Source organism: Ixodes scapularis, unplaced genomic scaffold (genome assembly GCF_016920785.2).
Source record: "Ixodes scapularis isolate PalLabHiFi unplaced genomic scaffold, ASM1692078v2 PGA_scaffold0__279_contigs__length_252992795, whole genome shotgun sequence".
NCBI classification, from domain to species: Eukaryota; Metazoa; Arthropoda; class Arachnida; order Ixodida; family Ixodidae; genus Ixodes; species Ixodes scapularis.
The window spans coordinates 144178294-144201469 of NW_024609835.1; the positions used below are offsets into that span (position 1 = coordinate 144178294).

The following is a 23176-nucleotide window of genomic DNA, read 5'->3' on the forward strand; positions in this document are numbered from 1 at the left end:
AAGACAGTAGCTTTGTCCCACTGTTCTCCAAGGTCAGTGGGCCTCCTGGGCCGCCGAGCTAGATCACTATCAGTGGCCTGAGAGGCCAGTCATAGCTGTCTGCAGTACTGTCCCAAGCCTCGTTGGACTTTTTGGGGCTTCCCATGTCCAGCGCAAATGTTGAGCGGGCATTCTCGAAATTGCGCGTCGTTAACAGGAGGGAGCGGGCGTGAGTGACACATGAGCCCAGGAATGTGTGCATTTATATACTACACTAATCAAGTGTGAGAGATTGTGTAAAAGATATAAATAAAATTTGTTCTCTTTTTCGTCTTCAGTTGTAGTTTACATTCGCAATTTTTTCCCCCAAAAATCACCGTTTTAGTGTCTGCGTGACAGAATTCACCGAAAAGCACCGATATTGGTGAAATAAATAAACGCCGATAAACAGCCACCGATTTTTGTCATAAATAAACACCGGAAAGTATATACCCTATATATGCCTAAGCTGCTTCTTCACACAACACACGCACACAGATTAAGGCAGTTACTATAGACGTCGCAGAGGCTTTTGGGCGCTCTCTCCAAAGAGGGTTGCCGTCAAGGTTCTCGGTCATTCCGTCGTGCGTCGGCGAGACCCAAGCTATCCATGACATGGACCAGAAAAAACACTGCAATCTTGTGCTCCAGTTCAAGAGTACGCATGCATGTTTACATTAGGCGGCACTATGGTAAGTCAGCTGATGGGAGGGGGATCGGTCGCCAAGTGGGCTAAGGCATCTCGGCTCGGAGTGTGGTGCGAAAGCTTGCGCTGCAGAACCTCCTGGGTTCGATCCCCACCCCCTGCCCGTTTCGATCTGGATGAGTTTCATACCGGCACGCGTTTAACTAATCACTACTGTGTGGTGCATGTTAAAGACCCCAAGTTAATGGTTGGACTACACGGGCTAAATTTCTCGTCTACAGCTGAAAAGCACGTCGCCCGTTCAGGCATACTAGCATCAAGGCTGTCTAAACATACAAACAACACTTTTTTTTTTTAGCTGATGAAATTATTTGATTTAGATAATTTCATGTAGTCCTTTACAAATTAGTGTATCGGACAGCCCGTGTTTACATCTTGATAGCATAGCCAAGCCTACATAATCTTCGCAATGTGTTCCAATATGAGCTACAAGCATGCAGGATCGTGTTTAACGCTCGTGCGATGCCAGAAAATCACTGAAGGTGGAAGCCTCGTGCCGAAAGCAGTATGTTCACTATGCGTGCGAGCGAGCTCATAAACACAAATATGTGCATATTGTCTTGAGCAGTGTTCACACTGCACAAGAGCACCTGATCAGCAGGCAACCTCGGAGTGTAGAGCTTTTCGTTGCTTTGGCCTCTCCCTCCATTGTCATTACTGTCTGCACACCTCAGGACCAGAAGAATGCTTTGCCTAATTGTACAGCGGTACAAAAAAAATTGGGAGCCATTCCACTTTGTGAAGTTGGATGACCAGCGTAGCTGTTTAGCATGACACAGACGTGATACAGAAGTTTGAACAAAGGTACGAACAGATTTATTGTCTTGATCGGTGGTCATTGTGACGAAAGGTACGCACATACACGTGCCGACTCCCGCCGCCATTGACGTTTTTGTTGCCGTTCCCACTGTTGCTCTTCGTAGGCGTGTTGCTTTTCAGGAGTCCAGACTGTACGCAGCCTCTCCACAAGAGAAGTGAAATTGAAAATGGAGACCGGCAACTTGTCTTTCTGTTTTTTTATGTACATTCCCATGGACGACTATCGCCGCCCTGGAGGAAACTAGACGCGCGACGGGATCGCCACCCGGCAGAAGGTATACACGCGTGAGGGTACCCCCACCCAAATTACCCAAGCTTCAAGGAGAATGCAGGGAATGGTGTTCCATGCGCCGCACGCGCACGCCTTCCCGTATAAAAGATTAGAAGTAAATAACCCAAATAACTGGTTGAGGAACGCGCCTGCAAGGTAGATGCCATTTGTTTATTTGTTTTAGACTTTTGCTTTCGAACAGTTACTGCTGCAGACGCCGGCACGTGTGGCGCGTGGTTGCGGTGCGAGCGTGGAGTTTTTGGTCACGCAACTCGAGAAGTGAGGGCGAGGGAAAGGAAGCCCGGTGAGGAGGAAGCAGACGGAACGCTGGAGAGAGGAGGTCTCCCCCTCTCCTCCCCGGCGCTCGGTCGGTCAGCTTCCTCCTCCCCTGCCTTCCTTTCCCTCGCCGTACCTTCTTGAGTTGCGTTGGTAAACGCACCAGTCTGAGCGTTCCAGCTGTTCCAGGCACCATACCCTCACTCTCATTTACCCCCCCCCCCCCCCCCCCCCTCTCCGTGCCACTATGGTGCCACGCCGCCGCTGATCCGTTGACCCGTGGTTGACACCATTTGACCCCCGCGCCGTTCACATACCGAGATCAGTGCCGCCACCGACATAAAATTTATCCAGTGCTTTACCACCGACGGTTTCTGAGCGGCGGACATGCGCACTCCAAATATCGTAAAAAATAATTAAAAAAGAAAAAGAAAAGCGTGATTAATAAAAAAAAAGTTTTAGCTTATTTTTTGGTTGGGTTTTTTCAGGAATCCTAGAGTATTTTGTGTTTATACACAAAATGCAAACTACTGCATATGAGATTTATTTCAGTTACGTGACAGAAATTCAAGGTAAAAAAGCATTCCGAAACCAGACCTAACGCCAAACCGGGCGCGACGCGGCGCTGTCATCAGATAACTGAAAAATCCTCGTTGCCAGGTGTGTTCGGTGGCGAGAAGGTATCGTGTGGGAGAAAGGTTATATGCGGTTATATTTGTAAATAAATCTCATATGGGCGTGATTGGGGCTCGTGAGCCACGATCGTAGCAGGGGAGATCCATCGGTACTGCGTGTGTTTCTGATTCTGTGATCCATTTTTACGTGCGCACGAAACGAGCTACACAGAAGCGCTCTGTTTCGGAACGTCGGGAAGCGGTTCGGACCAAGAAGCAGTCGGGATGACTTTCCGTGAAATGATGCGGACGACGACTTTTGGGCTGGCCAAAAGGTACGAGACTTTTTCTGCATTGCTCTGAGTATCTTGACTGTAAACTAGATATTTGAGGGAGCATTGCGATCTCTTGTTCGCACTGCGTAAATGTTAGTTGTGATGCAGCGCCGCGATCAAGTCGATGCGAACCGCGTGGAGATATTTCGACGCGGTGTCGACTTGCATATCTCGAACGCAGTTCGAAAATTGTCCTTCTAAAGACAAAAATAGTAGAGCAACCTTCTCCCTCGAATTCGCGCATTAAAATGATATTATTAGATCGCAGGTGAGTGTTACTCTTTTAATGTTTGACCTTGCAACCGAGGCGAGAGAAACAAAAAAAAAAAGCTGGTACTGCACTCACACTAAAAATAATATTTAAAAAAAAAATAATAAAAAAAAAAATAAATGGCCTGTTCACTGCTTCGCTTGCAACGCAGCCACGCGATAAGTTTATTTTTTAGCAACGCTTGGATAAGCATTTCAGCGAAGGTCGGTTGAAGTACGATCAAGCTGTAGTGTGGTGCCTGTGGAAATACGAGATGAGTATGCGCTTAGACGTGCTTCCTAATCGGATGCAAATGGTCGCTGCGGTCTTTAGAGAGACTCAGACTCGTGTGTCGAGCGTTGGGGATCCTTCAAGGACTCGTTAGAAGCGGGTCTTGACTTCGATCCCCTAATGACGTCTACAAAATTAAGTATAAGGCGCTTCCTTTTGTTCTGTTGCAGATTCCTGAGGAGCCAGACCAAGTTACACGTCCATTCTATGGTGTGTTAAACTTTATTAAATAATATCCGTTTATTTATGTTTTCCCCCCAGTTAGTTGGTTGCCTAACGTGCTTAAATACTCACAGCAATGAGAAGTGGAATGCATCAAATTTGATTAGCCGTAAATAAAAATTTCTTGAAGCTCAATCTCCGGCAGGATTCAAAATGTTTCCAACTGGGATCCAACTGCATGTTTGATTGAACTGGCTAACTGCCCGTGTTCCCTGTTACAGTTGATCCAGTTGCAACTGGGTGGGACAAGGAGGCTAAAGAGTGATTATGAGTCAGTCTAAAGCAACACAAATACATTGCTTCTTCGATATGTCTTTTCACGTGGCCATCTCGCAAAGCTTGGCTCTTCTCGGTGATTTCTGTGTTCTGGAAGGAAGGAAGCAAACTATATTGTGCTGCTACAGTGTATCTTGTGCCGTAAAATGAGCCGGAAAAATCTCCACCTGCTCATGGAAAGCTCGAACTTACACCCAATATGCATTAAGGTGGTCGGCTTTACCTTTTGAAATTTCAAGGCATAGTTTTTCTGTAAAAATGAGGACAACAAACTTACCGAAGTCATTAGCGGATATGTTCGCAGACGACTAAGTTAGCAATGAATGTAACTTGTTGCTGTAGTGTAGCCAGGATTTGTTTATGTGGAAAGGCTGAGGCGGCCGGGATGTCCAGTCTATGACTTAAGGTTCAAAGTGGGGGGGGGGGGGGGGGGGGCTGAAAGCCATAAGCCACCCCCTGGCTACGCCAGTGACTTGTAGTACTGTCTACTGATTGGAGTCATGACAAGCAGATGACACTACGCCTAGAAATTTCACATAGTTAAACCGACCACCTCTGTGCACATTTGGTGAAAGTTTGAGCTTTCTATGTGCAGGTGCCGATTTCTCTGGCTCGTTTTACGGCATAAGGTTCACTGTAGCCACCCTATACATTAACAGTATGCACAAATGGATCCAGTTGAGCAGTAACAAGAAGCTGGTCGGAGCCACATTATTGTCAGCACAAAACAACAGGTGCATTGTTTGTTGCAGCAGAGGTTAGCATTTTAAAGCAAGACGAAATTGCAGAATCAGGAAAAGAGCTGTATGATTTACAATTCTGGTAGGGTAGAACCAGCTTTGGGTAAGTTACTTCTGAAAAGTAATTACAGTTACAGTTACTTTCAGAAAAAAAGTAGCGAAGTTACCGTTACAGTTACCACAACAAAGGGTAACTCGTTACAGTTACAGTTACTTTTAAAAAGTAATGACGTTACTTTTCAGTTAGTTTTCTATAACACGAACAATTTAGAAAAAACTAGAAAACGCCACTCACCAAGTGTTATTGCATAAAATTAAAAAGTATGCTTTTTACTTCATATTGTAACTTAGCAGCAGTTGCTTCTCAAAATTAGTGTCTGAAAGTTTGCCTCGTTTGGTGGCGAACACGTCCCTGCCCTTACTGAACAGACCCCGCGCAACTAGAGCAACGAGCAAACCCCGCGCAAACAGCAGTAAATTTTGCCTCGACTGCTAACACCACGCCGGAGTAGTGGTGCAAATCAAAATACTATACATGCGCAGTGCGGATTAGTGGCGATACTCAAAATACGACACATTCGCGATGCCCTCTGTGTGCATTGTTATTTCACGGTTGACTCACCAAATTAAAAATCGTTTGCGCAAAAAAAAAAAAAAAAAGAACAGCTGCAACATAGTTAGTGTTTCAAGATACTAAGATGTAAGCGTTCAGTCACAAAGTACAAGCGCATGCGTAATCATAACTAGATTTCTTTTTCATCACATCTACACATGTCTATATTCGGGTCATGACTCGCGAGAAAGAACGCATTTACAAGTTTGTGCAAGGCCAACTTAACACTCAAAACGTCGGAACAGACTATTTGGAAAGTGCAAGGAATGGCTAGATTGTGCTTGTTCAATCATATATTAATCATAAAAAACTGGAAAGTAATGAATAAGTAACGTCGTTACTTTCACAGTTACCTGAGAAAAAGTAATAGAACTAAAGTCACAAGTTACATTTTCAGAAAGTAACTCGTTACAGTTACAAAGTTACAGTAATGCGTTACTAGTAACGTGTTACTACCCAAGACTGGGTAGAACTTCATAACATCTCGTTTCACGACTTTGGCTGTTGGCACGCAAGTTCGGCGTGCAGCAAAAGTAGCCCGTCTGACGGGGCAAGCTGCAACTTCTGTGGAAGCCCACGCGCGTTTCCAAACACATAACCAGTTAAAAGAAAACTGCAGTTATAGCTTAGCACTTACGCACTGATCACAAAGAAAGCTTGCAGAACATGCGGCAGAATGTCTTGCAGACAAAAAAAATGGCTCGCTTACCCAAAATGTGCTTATTGACAGTTGCCCTGTGTTGTCCGGAGTCGTCCATTAGATCCAGCGTTTTCTGCTCTCTATTCGTTATTCACGAGGAGAATGTTTGCCGAAACAATCCCCCCCCCCCATCTTTGTCTGTCGATTAAAACTATAAAATCGCAATATGTTATGCTGATGTGAGTGCGCAAGTATAACGCAGCACAACAATCCTATGAATAGAGCACAGATCAATGGTATAGACACACGTGGGGGAAAAAAATTATATCACTATATAGTTACTGACTGGATGAGAGCTGCAGGGCAGCTCTCTCTCTGATTCGCGATCTCCGGCACGAGCTTGTTGCCTTCGCCGTGATTTGGCTGCACGTGCAATGTTGATAAGACATGGAAACGTTGTCAATGGTTAGAAGCTTGCACTGGAGGCAAGACAACTGAAGGTCCTCTCTGCTTTTCTAATCCTGCCAGTGGCTATAGCGATGGAATACCAAACTGCCCAAGTTCTGGAGGTCGTTGAATGAACTGAAACTTGGAACAGCATAGCAGCGCTACATAAAGTGGACCCAGTTATGGGGAGTCACCAATTTAGTGAGGCCCCAGAACACGCAAAAAAACTCCTTTAAATAAAAAAAAAAAAAAAAAAAAAGGAAAGAGCTAGTTTTTTGTACGGTTTAGTTTCTATTACTTCTGCATTTGATCCACCATTAAGTGCATGATAAATATGCTGTTCATCTGGAACAAAACAAAAATCCTGAATTTGAGGGATACAGAAAGGTGGCTTGGCAAGTAACTGGAGCAGTTGGGCTGCAACAATAACCAGTTAATCTGCTGATGAAATCACTTAGTGTCCATCTGGAACCAGCCAGCCTCTTACTGGGTGGAATCAATGGCCTCCAACTTCAACTAACTGATTTCCAACTGAGACTAGCTTGAACCAGCTGGGTTTCCAGTTGGGACCAATTGAAACCAGTTGGTTTTCCTGCTGAAAACAATAAGATTTCGAATTATTTTCAACTGGAACCGGTTAGAAATTTTCAACTTGGGCCTCCCTTGTGCTTGTTAATGGGAGAGGGGGAAAGCCCTTCTTGTACAAACTTCAGGAACGATGGTCAAGAATGAGCTCAAAAGCACCATCTTGGGATACTCGCTGCAAAGTGTGGCTCTCACGAAAGGTGGAAGTAGCTCTTTCCCTTGTCCTTAATTGCAAATTGAGCCACAATCATAGAGAAGTCTGCTTCCTCACATATGGCACGATTAAAGATGCCGTCAAGTCGTCCGAGGCATAGATTACTTCCTATATGTGCATTATTTATTAGAATTATTTCATTCACTATATTTTTTTTTCCTATGCTGCTGACTGCATGCTGTCAACCAGCTTCCATTACAGTTTTTTTGGCAGCTGATCTCTCAGACACTGCACAATAGGGATCAGCACTCTAACTGATACATGCCAAACTGATACGTTCCAGGCAATTTCAGGAACCCCGTTGTGGTTGTCACAAATCGTGATTCTGTGCGACTCTGGTTGACGGGAAGGACCCTCAAGACGAGGGGGTGGTGACACTGATCCAGATGACAAGCGCTGCTGTGGTTTCGGGGGGGATTTTTGGGCGATGGGGGAGACTGCTTCCTTGTCAGTGCAGCAACACACATTTAACTGCAAAAATGGCTAACAAGGAAGATATTCCCAATGGTTCTAATTGTTCACATGTCAGTTTCTTCTGGGAAAGTAGCTGCAGCAAGCAGATAGTCTCGTCTACCTAGATGCTGCGTAATATCTTATCGGCTGTAGTAGTCGCCAGCAGAATGAGAATGGCGGAGCATCGCTTTTCAACGCCTCCAACATGTGCCCATTGCATTCCGCAGTGCTTCGCATTCCAGGACGCACTCTTGAGGCTCATTAGGCTTCAAGATTTTCTCTAAGGTAAAAAGCTTGCGCAGAAAGTGGTACAACAAAATGACCCCCTACCCTTCTCAGCCCGTCAGCGACCATAGACTAGTTTATTAGAATGTGCCGTAAAATCCCGAGCAAGCGTCCACTCAAAATTTGGAGATAATCCTTGGATCAACAATACGTAAAGATTTGTCTCGTGTATTTTTTTAATGTTACAAAAGTGAGTAGTGTGCGCTTGTAGAATGGGCGGATGCTCGGTATTTCATGGTAGTGGGACTGCTTTGACACTTCTTTTATGAGTGCATGGTTTGTTGGAACTTCAGATTGGGCAAGTTGGTTGTTCATGCTGGGCCTAAATTTGAAGATGGTTTGATTGAACCAGTCTTTTGCTTCCCAGAGAGCCATGTCATCTGAGACCGGCGATGTGATAGTGGAGAAGGTCGGCAACAAAGGCGTCATCATCCTGGACAGACCCAAGGCCCTGAACGCCCTTTCTCTTGACATGATTCGGCAGATCTACCCAACCCTCAAGGTACTGTTCATTTCCGAAATGCTCCTCTCTTCACCTTTGCGCAGCATTCCAAACAATTACTGTATCACATAAACTTTGCTTCCAAAGACTTTTATGTGTCAATTTTATATCTTTCGATGTTCTATTAGATCTTTTATCTCAATATGCCATGCCGTAATATTCTCATTAAAAAAAGATATATATATATATGGTAAATGTGCTACTCGAAGTTCACCCTAGAGTTCTTTTCCCCATGTTTAAATCTCAAGTAATTGGCAGCCATGTTTAGTTCAGTCCCAATTGAAGGCGGTGCTTTGCATTTTGTGGTACACTCTCGAGGCATCATTCATTTAATAACTGTTCACCCTCTAAATTATTAATATTAATAATAATCATTTTGATTTTGATGCATTCACAAATAGCCCATGGCCTTCTGTGTGGTATACAACAAATGAATAACAACCCTAAAAGAAGCACAGATATTCAACTCTTACTATGCAAATAATATATGTATCTTCTCGTATACAACCCGCATCAAAATTTATAAAAAAATCAAAGGCAAAGTAGGGGTACGAGTTACACGTGAATTTCAGTGGACGGTGCGATTTCATGGCGATGCGCGCATAGTCGTAGGGATAGATTCCCCAGAGTCCCTCTTCTCCGGTCTCTCCTAGACACATTATTTTTCCCACCTTCTCTTCCTTTTTGCGGGTAGCCATTTTTGTTTTCTTTTTGTGGGCTAGACATCAATCGCAGCTCCACGCCGTCGTCAAATCTGTTGCCGAAGAGATTGGAAACCAAGTGGTGGGCCGGGACTATGATTGTTATGTCGTTGACCAGTCTTGCGTGCGAGAATTGAGAAATAATTAAGGGCAGTTCACACACTTGCGTAGAGTCTGACCGAATGCAACTGCAACGGCTTGTGACGTACGGGTTGCTATCGCAACAGCTGCATCGGCTCCAACAAAACCGGTTTTTACCCCATATTGTTAGAGCCGACGCAGCTGTTGCCACGGCAACTTGTACATTGCAAGCCATTGCAGTTGCATTAGGTCAGACTCTACGCAAGTGTGTGAATCGCCTTTACCCCGAGCTTGAAAAGCACCCGCAAAGGTCATAGAGAAAAGGAGAGGTCGCGGTCATGCGGTATTTACGGAAATCCAGCACTACCGCAACTTTTCTATACAAGGTGGTGCAGAACAGTTTCTGTTCTGCACCACCTGCACAGCTGACGACGCTATCTGCAACATTCGAGGCGCCAGCGATAAGTGTATTTAAAATATAGAAATGGTTTCTAGTGAGGTCCGGACATCACTTTGAGCGGCTAGTGCGGGTAATATGCGGGGTATTTTTTGTTCTTTTTCTGAGAGTGGCAATCTGGGGGTACGGGTTATATGCAGGGGCAGGTAATACACGCGAAGCTACGGTACCTACTAAACATCACATCAAAAGTAGATGAAGCAACTGTGGCTGCTCACCGAGGGATTGTGAAACAATATTTTTAGACTGGTGTTTACTACTGCTCATAAGAAACTTTTCCCATTTGTAAAGCATAGAACAGGTACTGATTCTCATTCATGTGCGTTCGTTGTTGCAAATGTAGCGTGCTTTTTCATTTTCTTCTACTGTTTTTTCCGTGAACGAGCACCACATATATTATGTCTTCAATGCATTCAAAAAGCTTTTTTCTTTTTTTTTTTTTCAAGAACCTACGAGAGAAAAAAAATTTATCTTTCAGCAGTGATAGCCTGTTTTGAATAGCTGACTGGAGGTGGAACAAGGAAGATTATTTAATGATGGCATAAAACATCAAAATTAGTAAAAGAAAAGAAAAAAGAAGAAATTCTTGCAACCCTTACTAACATGCAATTTCCAACGCATCACCAAAACATTGCTGTGATTGTCCGTGTTTTTGTTTTCTTTTGCTGTTGAATACTGTTATATAATTCCTGTCGCATCCCAAGCAAAGTTCTGCCATCAGAGAATCCTGCAAAATCCTGTCATGATTTAATCTGCTTGCTTTCTGCTCTGCAACGCTCCAACGGGGAGGGCAGAAATGGGACACGGACCCAGACATGAAGATGGTGATCATCAAGGCCAAGAAGGACTCCAAGGCATTCTGCTCCGGAGGGGACGTCAAGGCCATCGCCGAGACCAAGGGCCAGGACACCAACCTGCGGGACGCCTTCTTCCGCGAGGAGTACCGCCTCAACAACCTCATCGGTGAGGGCCGGGCCGTGGCCACTTTCGGCAGGGACCCAAGCTGAAGGGCAGGTTCACCGAGAACTAAGAGCAGGCCCAACACCTAGCTGGATGTCTCAAGACCTGATGGGCAACCAGAGAGGTGGAAACTGCCCCTCGGTACCTTCTTGCTCACCTTCCAAAAGGAGGCTGAGCAAGTGGAGCCGGTGAAGCCGCCTTTGAAAACACAGTGTCGTCACTGTCAAAGAAAAGCTTCGCAGTGGTTAATATTATTGTCTCTTTGAGTGCTTCCTCCATGATCAAAAGCGATTTTCTGCTGTTTTCCGCGATTGCTGCTATGTTTTCTTTTTGCCGTAGCCCAAGACGAAGGCGATCTACGTAGTATCCAGGTGATAATCCCGGCCTTTCCAAAATTGAGTCGCAGATCGTTTACTCGCAATGTCATGTGGTACCACCCGCTGACGTAGGTGACAGGTTACTCGGGCAAGATTTGGAACAGTCACTGTGTCCCATTTTTCCTTTTGCTGAACACCACTGTATTCTTTTTGCCAGTGCAGACTTCCTGCAGATTTGTCATTGCCTGTTTCAATGATTTAGCATCATGGTTAGAGGGAATTGTGGCTACGTTTTGAAGCACAGTGAAAGTGTCAATAAATGTGTAAGGAAAGCCTTTTTCAAGGTTTGTGTAGGTTACAGTTTTTTCAGATCACTTTGGTCGGATACAGCTACATCTAGCTCATAAAGACTGAAGTACTAATCGTCTTCTTTTTTTTTTTCACTTTCAGCCAGCCTGACGATTCCGTACGTTGCTCTTTTGGATGGTGTTACAATGGGAGGGGTGAGTCGCATTTGTTCTTGCATTTATCGTTTATACAAAATGAATTAGGGTGCTGAGGGTCTGCATGTGCTGGGGCTTTCCATTGAAACTGCTATACAAGGCACTTTTATCATATAATGTGTTTGCTTTTTAAAGAATATCGATTTTCTTTAGAAAAGAAGACGTTCACTGCATGTGCAGTCAACAAATTAGACTTCCCGATTGCACATCCCGGCCCAGCACGTAGAAATAACGAACGAAGAAGCAGACGACAAAATTGAAATAAACATTTGTCTGCTTGAAGATACATTTTTGTTAAACCGAAGACGTCTGCTTGTTTCGAAATGCCAAATAAAACTACATGTTCATATCTTTTGGTAAAATCGTTGGTTTTTGGAATGATTGTGTTAAAACAACATGGGCAATGCACGGCCATCGTTTTTGCTTTTTTTAGGACTTCACCAGCTACGACTTGAGCTTTAAAAAAATATACATAAAACTTTTGCAAAACTTGTCACAGGCACTACTTTTTAGAGCCGCACCCCGTAGATCCACTGTGAAGGCCCTTGTATAGCATTTGCATATCTCTGACAATGCAGCATGCCTGCAATGGTTTTGCAACACTGTCTTAACCAACCTCTCGCCATAAAGTACCGTGTGTGTGCCCACGTCGCAATGAGCGCCTGCCTTCAAAACATCTAAAATATAAGCAGTGGATGTACGAAGCACCCAGTGCAGTAAATTTCCAAGCCCACCGAGCTAACCGAGATGCTCGTCTGCATCAGCAGCTTCTCCGAGCTTTGTCGGTCAAAGTGGTAAAGCGTTATGCATGTGCGGCGGCTTGAGGCAGCAAAGCTGGACGGAATGCAGCTGCCTCAGGGCGTTCAACCGGACTGCTGTACTGTCCTGTGGGAAGGCTCAAAACTACCACATATTACCCCCTTCTGCTTGTCCACTTTCAAATCTAACAGGCACCTCTTTTTTATTTTTCTATGGTTATACGCTGGGCATTTTTTGGTGTACTATATCTCTTCAGTCGTGCGTCTGACGAATTTACTTTCTGGCCCGTCGTAGGTTGGACCTTTCGTGAAACGTGTCTGGTGAAAATGTGGTTGCAGGGGGTGGGTCTTTCCGTCCACGGCACTTTCCGGGTGGCGACCGAGCGGACCGTCTTTGCCATGCCGGAGACTGCCATTGGTGCGTCCTTGCACTCCTTTTTCTTGCTCTCAATCCCAGAGGCTCTCCCCACAGTTTCTCCCTCCTTGTTACGTTGTGGTTGAGCGCTACATCCCACCGACACCTCTGTTTTGGCACGGCGGGGTTGTCAATGCGAATTAATGCGCGTCTCTCTTTTTTTTGCATGTCCACCCACGGTTTGTTGATACGTGTGAATGCGAACAAACACAAGAAAATATTAGCCTGGCATTTTTTTGAGTTTCCTTCGCTCGTTTTGCCCTTATGCAGAGCGCAAATTTGTCCGCTTCTTTTACAGCGATTGTAACGACGTCGGAACGCCGAGCTCCGACTGGCTGTGATTGAAGGATGGTCGGTGGACCTCGATGCAGCCTTCTTTGAGGTCTACCCGCTATCCTACAATCGGAGCTCGGTGTTCTGACATCACCACGACCTCTGCAAAAGAAGCAGATGAACTTGCACTCCGTATAGATGTCCCTACGACTGTCGGTGGCAGCCGACAGTCATAGTCAATCACCGACGGGGTGAAAACGATAGGGAGGTCATTTGGTTGTCCCACCTCCGGCACGAGCTCCTTACCTTCAGTGACACTTCCTGCGCGCATGCGCAACCAAAACACATTGCAACGAGCACGTGCCAGAGGCTCTCGTCCGAAAGAGACGCCTCAACGTTTCCGTCCCGCCAGCGGCCGTAACACGTTCTATGCCCTTTGCGCGCGAGAGAAGAGAGACGATCCGTGGACACGTGCAGGTTTCTTCCCGGACGTCGGGGGCAGCTACGTGCTTCCGAGGCTACCGGGGAAGTTGGGCCTCTTCCTGGGACTGACGGGGTACCGCCTGGTCGGCTGGGACGTCCTCAAGGGTCGCATTGCCACGCACTTCTCCTCCTCCCAGAGGGTGGGTGTCCTCTCTCGCTGTCTCGGGAAAAACCTCGAACCTTTGCTGTTGCCGCCGTCGATGCGAAAACCGTCGGAGTGTTTGTTTGCGGTTTTGACATCATACTTGAGTTCGGTAAGGTAGCTCAGAAGAGTTTACAAATGAGAAAAAGGACGAGAACCCCGCGTAACGGTTGTCGTTTCGTGGATCTGGTACTTGTGCACACACGCTGGGAATGTTGAGTGGGCCGCTGTAAACTGTGTTCCGTGTATGGGAAGCGAATGGCTCACCTCACTTTTTTTTATATATACTCTTAGCCACTTATGAAAGTTTCGATATAACGGCAGCACCGGCGAAATATGTTCTCAGCTAAGGTTACAGGCATTGTGTGAGCATTCTTTGCTACTTTCCAAAAGAGTGAGCCTGATCAAAAGTGACACCTTGTAGCTGTTCGATCATGCACTTTTCTTTGAGGATATTGAATGATGAATTTTATGACAGTGACCGAAGGATAAACATTGAGCCCTATATTCCCGCTACCCTTCACTGAGCCAAACCAAGGTTCTCTTCTTCACCTTGATGGCATTTATAGCTTTAGATACTTTGCAATACAATAAATCCCCCAAAATAAAAAATTAAATGCCTGTCAAAGGTGACTTTTTTGTGTGCGTTTTTATTGCACAGTTGTTGTTGATATGAAAGTGTCTGGTCTCGTGAATTCTATAATATTCCTCGGCCCGCTGGTTTCTTTCGAAGCTCGAGAATCTGGAGGGTGACCTGATGCGCCTAGCGAGTCCCAACATCTCGGACATTGACAAGATCCTGCTGAAGCACCAGGATCAGGTGAAGTACCGGGATTCGATGGCGATTCTTGCCGGCCCTCACTGCTAAGTGCACGACCCGTGGTGCTTCTTGCACCATCATCTTAAATTGAGTGTTTCACGCTTAGCTGGTAAAATTAGCATGGAAGTAGCTTTAGTCCGTTCCAGGAGCAGGACAAGCCTGTCCCGCAAAGCTCTTCACTCACCATGGTTTGCAGTTTCCTCCTTTCCACTTACCTTCTCTCCAGCATTTGCCTCGCTGACCTGGAAAGATTGGAGGATTTTCTGGGAGGAACTTTGTCTTGCCGTCCTTAGCCTGCAACGGACTGTAGCAGGCCCATTTCTATTAATGCTGCATTTCTTGGGAGCAAGTTTGACCGTGACCTTTGCGCCAAGTTTAGCGGCAGCAAAAGTGCATCCCGCGCAGATTTGAAATTCCCTTTGAAAGATGTTCCTATGGTTCCACTGGGCTTTCTTAGGCTCGGTCGCCAAACATGTAAATTTCTGGTACACCGATTACATCCAGAGGTTAGTTGGCTCCTTTTCTTTTGGTTCAAAGATGAGCGATAGTCCAACTTTGGAAGGATGTTCCCCAACCTTCTTGTTTCCAGGGTTAGTTTTATAACCTTTAAAAAAGGAAAACTCAAAAAAATTGTTGATTCTTAGAAATCGTGTCGCCTGGATTCGGGCTATTTGTGTAGTGGGACAGGCATTCTTAGTTTTGATGACGGCGCTAACTTCCCCTGCAACAACTGGGGTTATGGATGATTAAGCTTGCTTTTGTCTGTTTTTCATATGATATTACACTTGTGATGTGTTTTAGTTGGGTGGTGGGCTAACATTCAGAGTATTGAACTTGGGTCGAAAGACCCACGTTGAATACACTGAGTGTTAGCCCACCACCCTTTGTCATCCAGTCTGGTTTCCTTGGGGTGGGGGGGGGGGGGGGGGGTAGGTAGGCTATCTTTCAGCATACTATTACAGTATTTTTTTTGTGTGTTTTTGCGGATATGTTTTTGAAATTAAGTGAGCTTATTCATTAATTCATCAGATTCTCTCTTTTTTCTTTGTATGGGAAAATCTCTTTTTTGAATTTCCTACTATATTATAAAAGTTTGTGAATAGAAAGAAACTAAAGCAATGGCAAACTACAGCCATTTTTTTTTTTTCCTTAATAAAAAATTTAGGAAGGAAGGCCGACTCATTGCAAGGTTTTTCAAATTGCAGTGCGAAGCCGACTTCCGCAAGGAGTTTGGCCTCAAGAAGTTCATGGGTCGGATCAACTCGGCCTTCAACGCCCCCAGCGTCGAAGCAATCATAGAAAATCTCAGCAAAGACACCTCTGAATGGGGACAGGAACAAGCGAAGGTCCTCCAGAAGATGGTGAGTGGCTAAACGAAGTGCTGTCACCCTTGCCGCCAAAGACGGGCCTGCCTCGTTCATTGTTGTTCACAATGATGACCTCGATGGCATACTAGTACATCAGTTTTCCAACTCTGCAAATTATAATTTTCACAAAGACTGAACAGTCAGATTGTGTATGCCCGTTTTCAAACTTTTGCTATGTGTGATTCACATAAATTATGAATTCAAAATAAAGAACATTATGGCAACAACCCCATTACTAATACATTTTTCAGGGGACCGCAGTAAACAAAATGTATGACCTGGGAAAATGTCGCAACCAGTAACATTTTGGTGTGTGGGGGTTAGGGGGCCTGTAAATAAGACAGGAAGCAACAATCGTGCAGCAGTTTATTTCACACGGCTCTAAAGAGCTTGCACATTTATTTAAATATTGGGGGACATTTTTTTCTTCTCTGAACTGCTTCATAATATTAGAACCCACTCGTCGGAAAGTCGCTGCCATGAGGTTGCAGATTTTTGTTCTTCTGCTGAATGAGCAGATTTGGAGCGGGACCTCTTCATGGCGGCCGTCGGCTCATATCTGCGGCTTGTGTAGGCTGCCGAAGAGAACGCTACAACAAGCTAAGCTTTCTATCTGGTGGTGTGGGCTCTGTACAGCACCTCTCATTGCCGTACAAAGCCTTACACCTGAGCTGCGGTGGAATATCACACCCAGTTTCTTTCTGACATTGGATGTAATAGTCAGAAGTTGTGAAGTCATTGCATTGTTTAAATGGTCTATAGGCCTGCACTGGTTTATTGCTTCAATGTCGAGACCATGGGGAGGGTGTTCCTCAAAACCAGTGCAGAGCGCAAGTTTGTCTGCTTTTTTTGCAGGGGTTGGTCTACCCTCTATCCTTCAATCAGAGCCAATCGGAGCTTGGTGCTCTTTTGTCACCACAGCCCCTGCAAAAAAAAAAGCAGACAACCTTGCGGTCTGCACAAGTGTAGAAAGGGACATTGAATCGGCATTGGATTGAGAGAATGTCAAAGCAAAAATCTTAATGACTCTTTCCTTACCATGGGAAAAAGTATTAGTTTTTAGGGAATGACAAAACATTTCTTTTTTAAATAGCTAATTAGCATATGGCTCATGATCACACCAAAGTGTAACCAATAAACTGCTGTTAAAAAAAAAAAAATTAATGATGTATTGAAAAAAAATTTAAACATAAGTACAGAAAATAAATTTTAAACATTAGTACAGAAAATAAATGTTAAACATTAGTACAGAAAATTAAATTTTAAACATTAGTACAGAAAGTTGAAACATTTGCAGCTATATCAAATCGTACCGTAAATTTAAGAAACCTTAAATATACACAGTGTGCCCCATATTCACCACCGCAATCGAATCTCGTTAATTCAAACTTGCGGATAATTCTAACTAACATGCAGGCCCCATCCTATGCATCTTTATGGGAGGAAACTCCCGGTAATTCAAACTTTGCTTTATTCAAACAAATTTTCGGTACCCTCGAGTATGAATTAACGAGATTTGACTTAAAACTTTTGTAAGTTAAAGTGCTCTAGCCTATTGTGTTTTTTTTTTTTGTGCATTAGCAAGTTAGCTCCTGTGGTGCCGTGCCATTCAGAAAAGCTTTTGCAAGCAATAATGCATGTCCTCCGGAACACTCCTTTTTTTTTTTTTTCTTCAATCTTGAGATTTGGGTTGGTTATTGCACTGCTTGTAGCTTGTCCTGGTGCCGTGCCATTCATAGAAGCTTTTGCAAACAATAATGCATGTCCTCCGGAACACTCTTTTTTTTTTTTTTTTTTTTTTCAATCTTGAGATTTGGGTTGGTTATTGCACTGCTTGTAGCTTCCTGTTTTGCAGTTTTATGACTTGCGACACATATAAAACGTGCTCCGGCTCAGGACATCCTGGAAACTTAGAATGACACTCTGCAACGAGTCTCTGTCAATATCCCGGGCCTTGGGGATGAAAGGTCGCTGCCGGAGCTTAAGTCATATGATCCAAAGTCATCCGCAGTTCTAGTTGCTGCTATTATCGTTAGAAGAACAAGCAGGAAATGCAGATAAATTGCGCGGTTGAAGCCGTCTTCGTAGCAATTCCAGATGCCAGCAAAACCGTTTGACAAGTCCCACCGCCATGCAGGGGTTCATTTCTGATGACTCATCAGTTTGGGAGAAAGTGCAAAACAAAGTTGAAACCAAAACTCTAGTTCTTCAGCTATCCACAAGATGGCACTTGGTATTCCTGCGTGCCAAATTTGAATTTTGGTTCCGGGCGGAATTCATCACTCACGGGTGATCAATGACCTATAAGCGTAGTAAGGAAAGAGGTAAAGTTATCCATGAACTTCTTTCGCATCGTGTGGGGAGGTATACAATATATTAGGAGAACAGCTCTTTCGAATTGCAGTTACAATATTGCACTTGTGTCTTGTGTCCTTTCAGTCTCCCCTGTCAATGAAGGTGACCTTCCGGGAGCTCCAGGAGGGTTCCACGCTCACACTTCAGGACGCCCTGAAGATGGAGTTCCGCCTGTCGCAGCGTTTCATGCAGGACTCGGACTTCTTCGAGGGCGTCGGAGCAGGTGGGTCCTTTTCTCCGCACAGAGAGGCTGTGACAGGAAGGTTGGCTCAACATTTTGGCATGGCCTTTTTGGTTGTGTGAACCTTTCCGCTTGTGCCAACAATTTCTGGTTGTGCCAACATTTCCTGGTTTTGCCATTGTTTTTTGGTTGTGCCATTGTTTTTGGTTGTGCCAACGTTTTCTGGTTGTGCAAACATTTTTTTGGTTGTGCCAACCTTTGATTGTGCCATCTTTTTCTGGTTGGAGGACCAAATTTTAGGTTATTCATCATGACCTAGCCCATTACCGTAAAATCCCAAGAGATAGCCCGCCTAACATCAAGAGAAAATCAGCTGAAAATATGGAGTGGGCTAAATTTCGGTGTACAATTAAGAAAAGTTTTAAAAAATAGCTATTTTTAGGTTGTGCCCTTACCAAGCTTCTTATGGTGGCAAGGGACAATGAAGCAAAGATGACTGTGCTTCCCAGTCAGCAGCAATTGCTTATATCCCACCATAACAAACTAGCCGCATTTACGCCGAGGTCATCATTGATCCCAACACTACTAGGCAAGTTTTTTGGGACCCCCCTGGGAATGGGCCTGCTCCATCCACAATTTAGGGAAAAGCTTTCAGTGGATCAAGTAGAAGCAATTGTGATTTCAGCAGATACCTACGATCCTAAAAAAGGTGTCAAAGTGCTTTCTGATGAACCATTAGATGATGATAGTACCGAAAGTAGGGAAGAGTCATGTACAGATGGCATCTGTTCTCCAAGGTGGACATGATACTTGGACGTAGATCAAGATTTTGAAACTCAGTTTCACGTCGAGTTTCAAATTGAAGCACAAGAACTGTGTTATCTGCAGTAACGGGAAAACCAAAGGGCAAATGTGCCAAACAGCCTTTTACTACAAAACAAACACTCGCCATTCTGGCCAGCACCCCGGGTGACAACTTCGAAAAGTACCACATGCTCTGCAAGTACCTCTAGCCGTTCCATAACTATGCCCGAAGCATCCAGGAGTATGCAGAGTTGTTTCCAAGTGAACATGTTGCTGGTTTCAAATTTAAGAGTTCAATTCACAGTCCCTCGTCGATTGGATATTTTTTGCATAAATTAATTATGACCAGAGGGGCCAATGAGGGGAAGTCACATGACCCCAAAAGGTGAAGTATCCCATCAGCATTTCATTTCAAGAATAATCTACCTTTTTATTTTATCTGTCCTAACCCCGTGAAGCTAGTGATGACAGTATCATATAAAATAAAAGGAAAAGCCTCATTTAAGATTGTTTTCTTATGCCATGACTTAGGTCCCCTTGCCAGGGTGACCAAATGGAACATACCTTTCAGCCAACAAAAACATAGTCTCAAGTTTTTGCTTAAGGCAACAGATTAAATAGCGTCGGAGGCATCTGGGTTGTTTGTAGATCCTATTTTTAAAAGTACAGACAACGGGAAAACGGCTAGTTGAGGCAATTCATTGTTCAGTATACCCGTAGAACGAACAAATGCTGCAGCACTAGCGACACTTCACAGAAATCGTGCAGCCTAAGCTAGTCCCGGTTTATGGCAGTGCCCCCTTAGTGCGGGTGTTACTTCTCCAAAGTGCACTCATGCCAGGAGGGAAGGCTACTCAATGTAAAGCGACTCTTTTGTTTGTACTGTAGTGGCTGATGGGATGAGAAGTTTTGAGTGTCCATACACGTCTGCTCGTTAACATCCTAGCCACGGCTCGGTTCGCCCTACCCCGTGTCATGCGTTCGCCGAGAGCCTCGATTTGCGGGGCAAGTTTTCAAGTAGGAACTAAATAAAGGTTTGCCCGCGTTGTGGCCTTGCAGTGCTCATCGAACGCTCGGGCGAGCCCAAGTGGAACCCGGCAACGCTCGCGGAGGTCACGGAAGAAAAGGTGGACTCGTACTTCGAGCCGCTGCCTGCCGACAAGGAGCTGCGGCTCTGAAGGGAGGGCCGTGGCAAGCCCTTTCCCTCTCCAGCGCGGATCTCTCTTTCGTTGCCGTCTTGCCACATTCACCTTTCTCTCTCCGGGCTCGAGCGGTGGAAGACGCCCGCCCCCCTCCGTCGGTTGTAGCGAAACCAGTGCCGAAAGGAGACGCACCTCTTTTTACGCTTCCCCTTCCGGAGTCCCCGTCGTACATGTAGGCCGATAGGTGGTGCAACCTGCGGGCTCGAGCGGCATGGCAACGCTTTGCTCTCTGCTGCAAGGCCCCTTGTTGGGGAGTTGGTGCGGTGTGGTCACTGACTGCTTAAGAAACGTGGGGCGTGGGCTCCTACCCTGGCCGACAGGAATGCAGCAAAATGCGAGGTGAGAAGTAGGGACACAACCACTCTCCGCGTTTCTTAAGCCGTCGGCAGCCATAGTTGCAGCCGCATCCTGTGCAATACGTACAGTAGGAACTGAGGGGGTGGGGATTAGAGGCGTAGGCAGGAAGGAACGACTTTTGGAAAAAGAAACATGGTTACCGCACGAGTGTACGCCGCTCCAACTTGAGAGCACTTTGGCTTGTCGGGCGATGGCTCGCGACTTTTAGAATGCTTTGCCTGCACCGCATAAACCATATGTTTGGGGTCTCAATGTTTTGTTGTCGTTTTGTGTTTTTTTTTTACTTTTCTGCGAGGCTGTTAGTTGCACGCTGTTTCTCCCGTGCACTTTTGTTGGGCCGTGTCAAAAAGCAAGAAAGGAGCCGTGCAGTATTAGCACACCGAGGATGGAATCTTGCCAAAAAAAAGAAGGTGGAAACCAGACAATCTGAAGATGGCTGTGCATAGCGTCCAGTTGTAGTGCCTGTTTTGGAATGGCAAACACTTTGGTTACGCTTGCTAAAAAGTCCAGTGTTGTTGGTTTTCTTTGCCTTTATGCAGGCAATTATTACTTGCAAGTTCCAGTCACACTGCACAATAATTAAGAACACCATGCAAGGCGTTTGTTGTATTCTCTGCTTTGTGCCATGTTCTCCGAGGAACGGCAGTAGAATATAATATAAGATATGACTATGTGAAGGCTTCGCCAACGGCGTCACGATAAACTGCATAGCGGGTTTCCATCTCTTGGGCATGATGTGCAGACTGTCACATTGGCACTGCTAGTGGCAACGCAATTTGAGATTATAAAACCTTTTCTTTATTGCAAGGAGGTGTGTCTGTGATCTTGTTCCTATTTCTGCCTGGGTCTAGCACATATGAAACAAACACATTTAGGTGATGACTCTGTCTGACGCGGCGGCCACATTATGTTCGGCGCACCGAGCGCTTCACTCGCACGGGGATAGATGGTGCCCAAGCACGGGGATAGATGGTGCCCTCCCAAACCGAACGCTCTGGTTGTTTTTCCCAGCGGTGGTCCCGCATTTCCTTGCTCACCGCTTCCTGTTGTACCCACGGTGAAAAAAAAAACACATTTAAGTGATGACTCTCTGTCCGACGCGGCGGCCACATTATACTCGGCGCACCGAGCGCACTTCACTCGCACGGGGATAGATGATGCCCAAGTATGGGGTCCCTCCCAAACCGACCGCTCTGGTTGTTTCTCCCAGCGGTGGTCCCGCCATTCCCTCGCTCACTGCTTCTTATTTCACCGCTGCCACGCCGCCACCAACTCGCCAGAATCCGTAAATCTGTGTTCTCTTCCTTCTTCTTCTTCGGGTTAAGGTTCACCTTCGTGCACAATGGTGGCGCCTGTGATCGACACAGCACCAAAGCAAAACACGAGGTCAGCCACTGGCCGCACACCACCACACCGCAAAAAAGGCGAGCACGCTACGCCATCGACACCGTGGTCGCCGAGGAAGAACTCCATACCTTAGCGCACTCCGGAGTGGCGCGGAACTAACTACTGCTGGTTTAAGGCTAGCTCTGAACACGATCTGGTCGCTCGCTCCCCGCAGGAAGAGCGGCCAAAGTCATCACCTAAATCTCTTTCTTCCACCGTGGTCTAGCCCATGCAAATAAGTTCCACCCAGGGTTGTAAGGGCGGTGGTTTGAAAAGCAATGTCTAATAATACTTTGTATTTAGACAAGTCAATGTTGAAATTCAGTGTGCCACTTGAGAGCCTCATCTACAAGGATGTTCTTGCACATAACATTCACCGTTCAACAAGGACCAAGATGAAGTAAGGCAACACAGGACTACACAAGCACGTTGTGTTGTCTTACTGTTAAGCAATCAGCCCAATTAACCACTTTACTGGTCCACCGTTCCCCACAGCTTCCCCCCCCCCCTCCCCAACAAGGCTGGGGCTACAAGTGTCTCCACATTTTAAAGAGCCTTATCATTACTGAAGGAATAATAAGCAAGGTAGTTTGATAGTTAGACATATTAACCTTTAAAAAGTCACCCTCGACCACAATTTTCATTGAAAGTTCAGTGGGAATGTTATGTTGAAGGGGGACACTACCCAAAAGGGTCAACTTTGGAACCCCTGAAAAGAAAAAAAAAAAAAAGGTTGTTTTAAACAGTCTCGTTGGGACACGCGTGTCAAAAAATTAATTTTACGAGGAAAAAAAAAATTTTAAGCAATATTGACGGCGCGAGATGCGATTTAGTTGGCAGTAGTGATGGACCGAACTTCAGATTCGGCAAAATTTGGCATATGCCAAACTTTTGAAGGAAAGTTCGGAAAATATTCGGCAAATGCCTGCGCACGCGCGAGGACACGGGAACGGGGCCATGAACTGCAAATGGACGCCGCATCGTACAGTGTAGAACAACCAGCGGTTACGGCAAGGTGTGGGAGTAGGCAACACGGTAACTGCGTTTGTGAGCCTGT

The 23176-nt window shown here is 45.4% G+C and overlaps 1 protein-coding gene across 1 annotated transcript; it reads left to right on the top strand.

Annotated features, from left to right (window-relative positions):
* Positions 1–2718: 2718 nt before the first annotated feature.
* LOC8034807 (3-hydroxyisobutyryl-CoA hydrolase, mitochondrial) lies at positions 2719–21543 on the top strand. Its single transcript, XM_029968452.3, has 11 exons — positions 2719–3039; positions 3751–3790; positions 8423–8557; positions 10591–10759; positions 11524–11576; positions 12674–12752; positions 13500–13645; positions 14381–14467; positions 15673–15828; positions 18274–18412; positions 20234–21543. The coding sequence occupies exons 1-11, from the start codon at positions 2990–2992 to the stop codon at positions 20350–20352; spliced, it is 1173 nt and encodes a 390-aa protein (XP_029824312.1). The 5' UTR covers positions 2719–2989; the 3' UTR covers positions 20353–21543.
* Positions 21544–23176: the final 1633 nt, after the last annotated feature.

Bases quoted from the DNA above. Each gene is read 5' to 3' on its own strand.
- LOC8034807 (XM_029968452.3), top strand. From the start codon at position 2,990: ATGACTTTCCGTGAAATGATGCGGACGACGACTTTTGGGCTGGCCAAA. The intron at 14,468-15,672 runs GTGAAGTACCGG...TTCAAATTGCAG, and splicing joins TGCTGAAGCACCAGGATCAG to TGCGAAGCCGACTTCCGCAA. The intron at 18,413-20,233 runs GTGGGTCCTTTT...GTGGCCTTGCAG, and splicing joins CTTCGAGGGCGTCGGAGCAG to TGCTCATCGAACGCTCGGGC.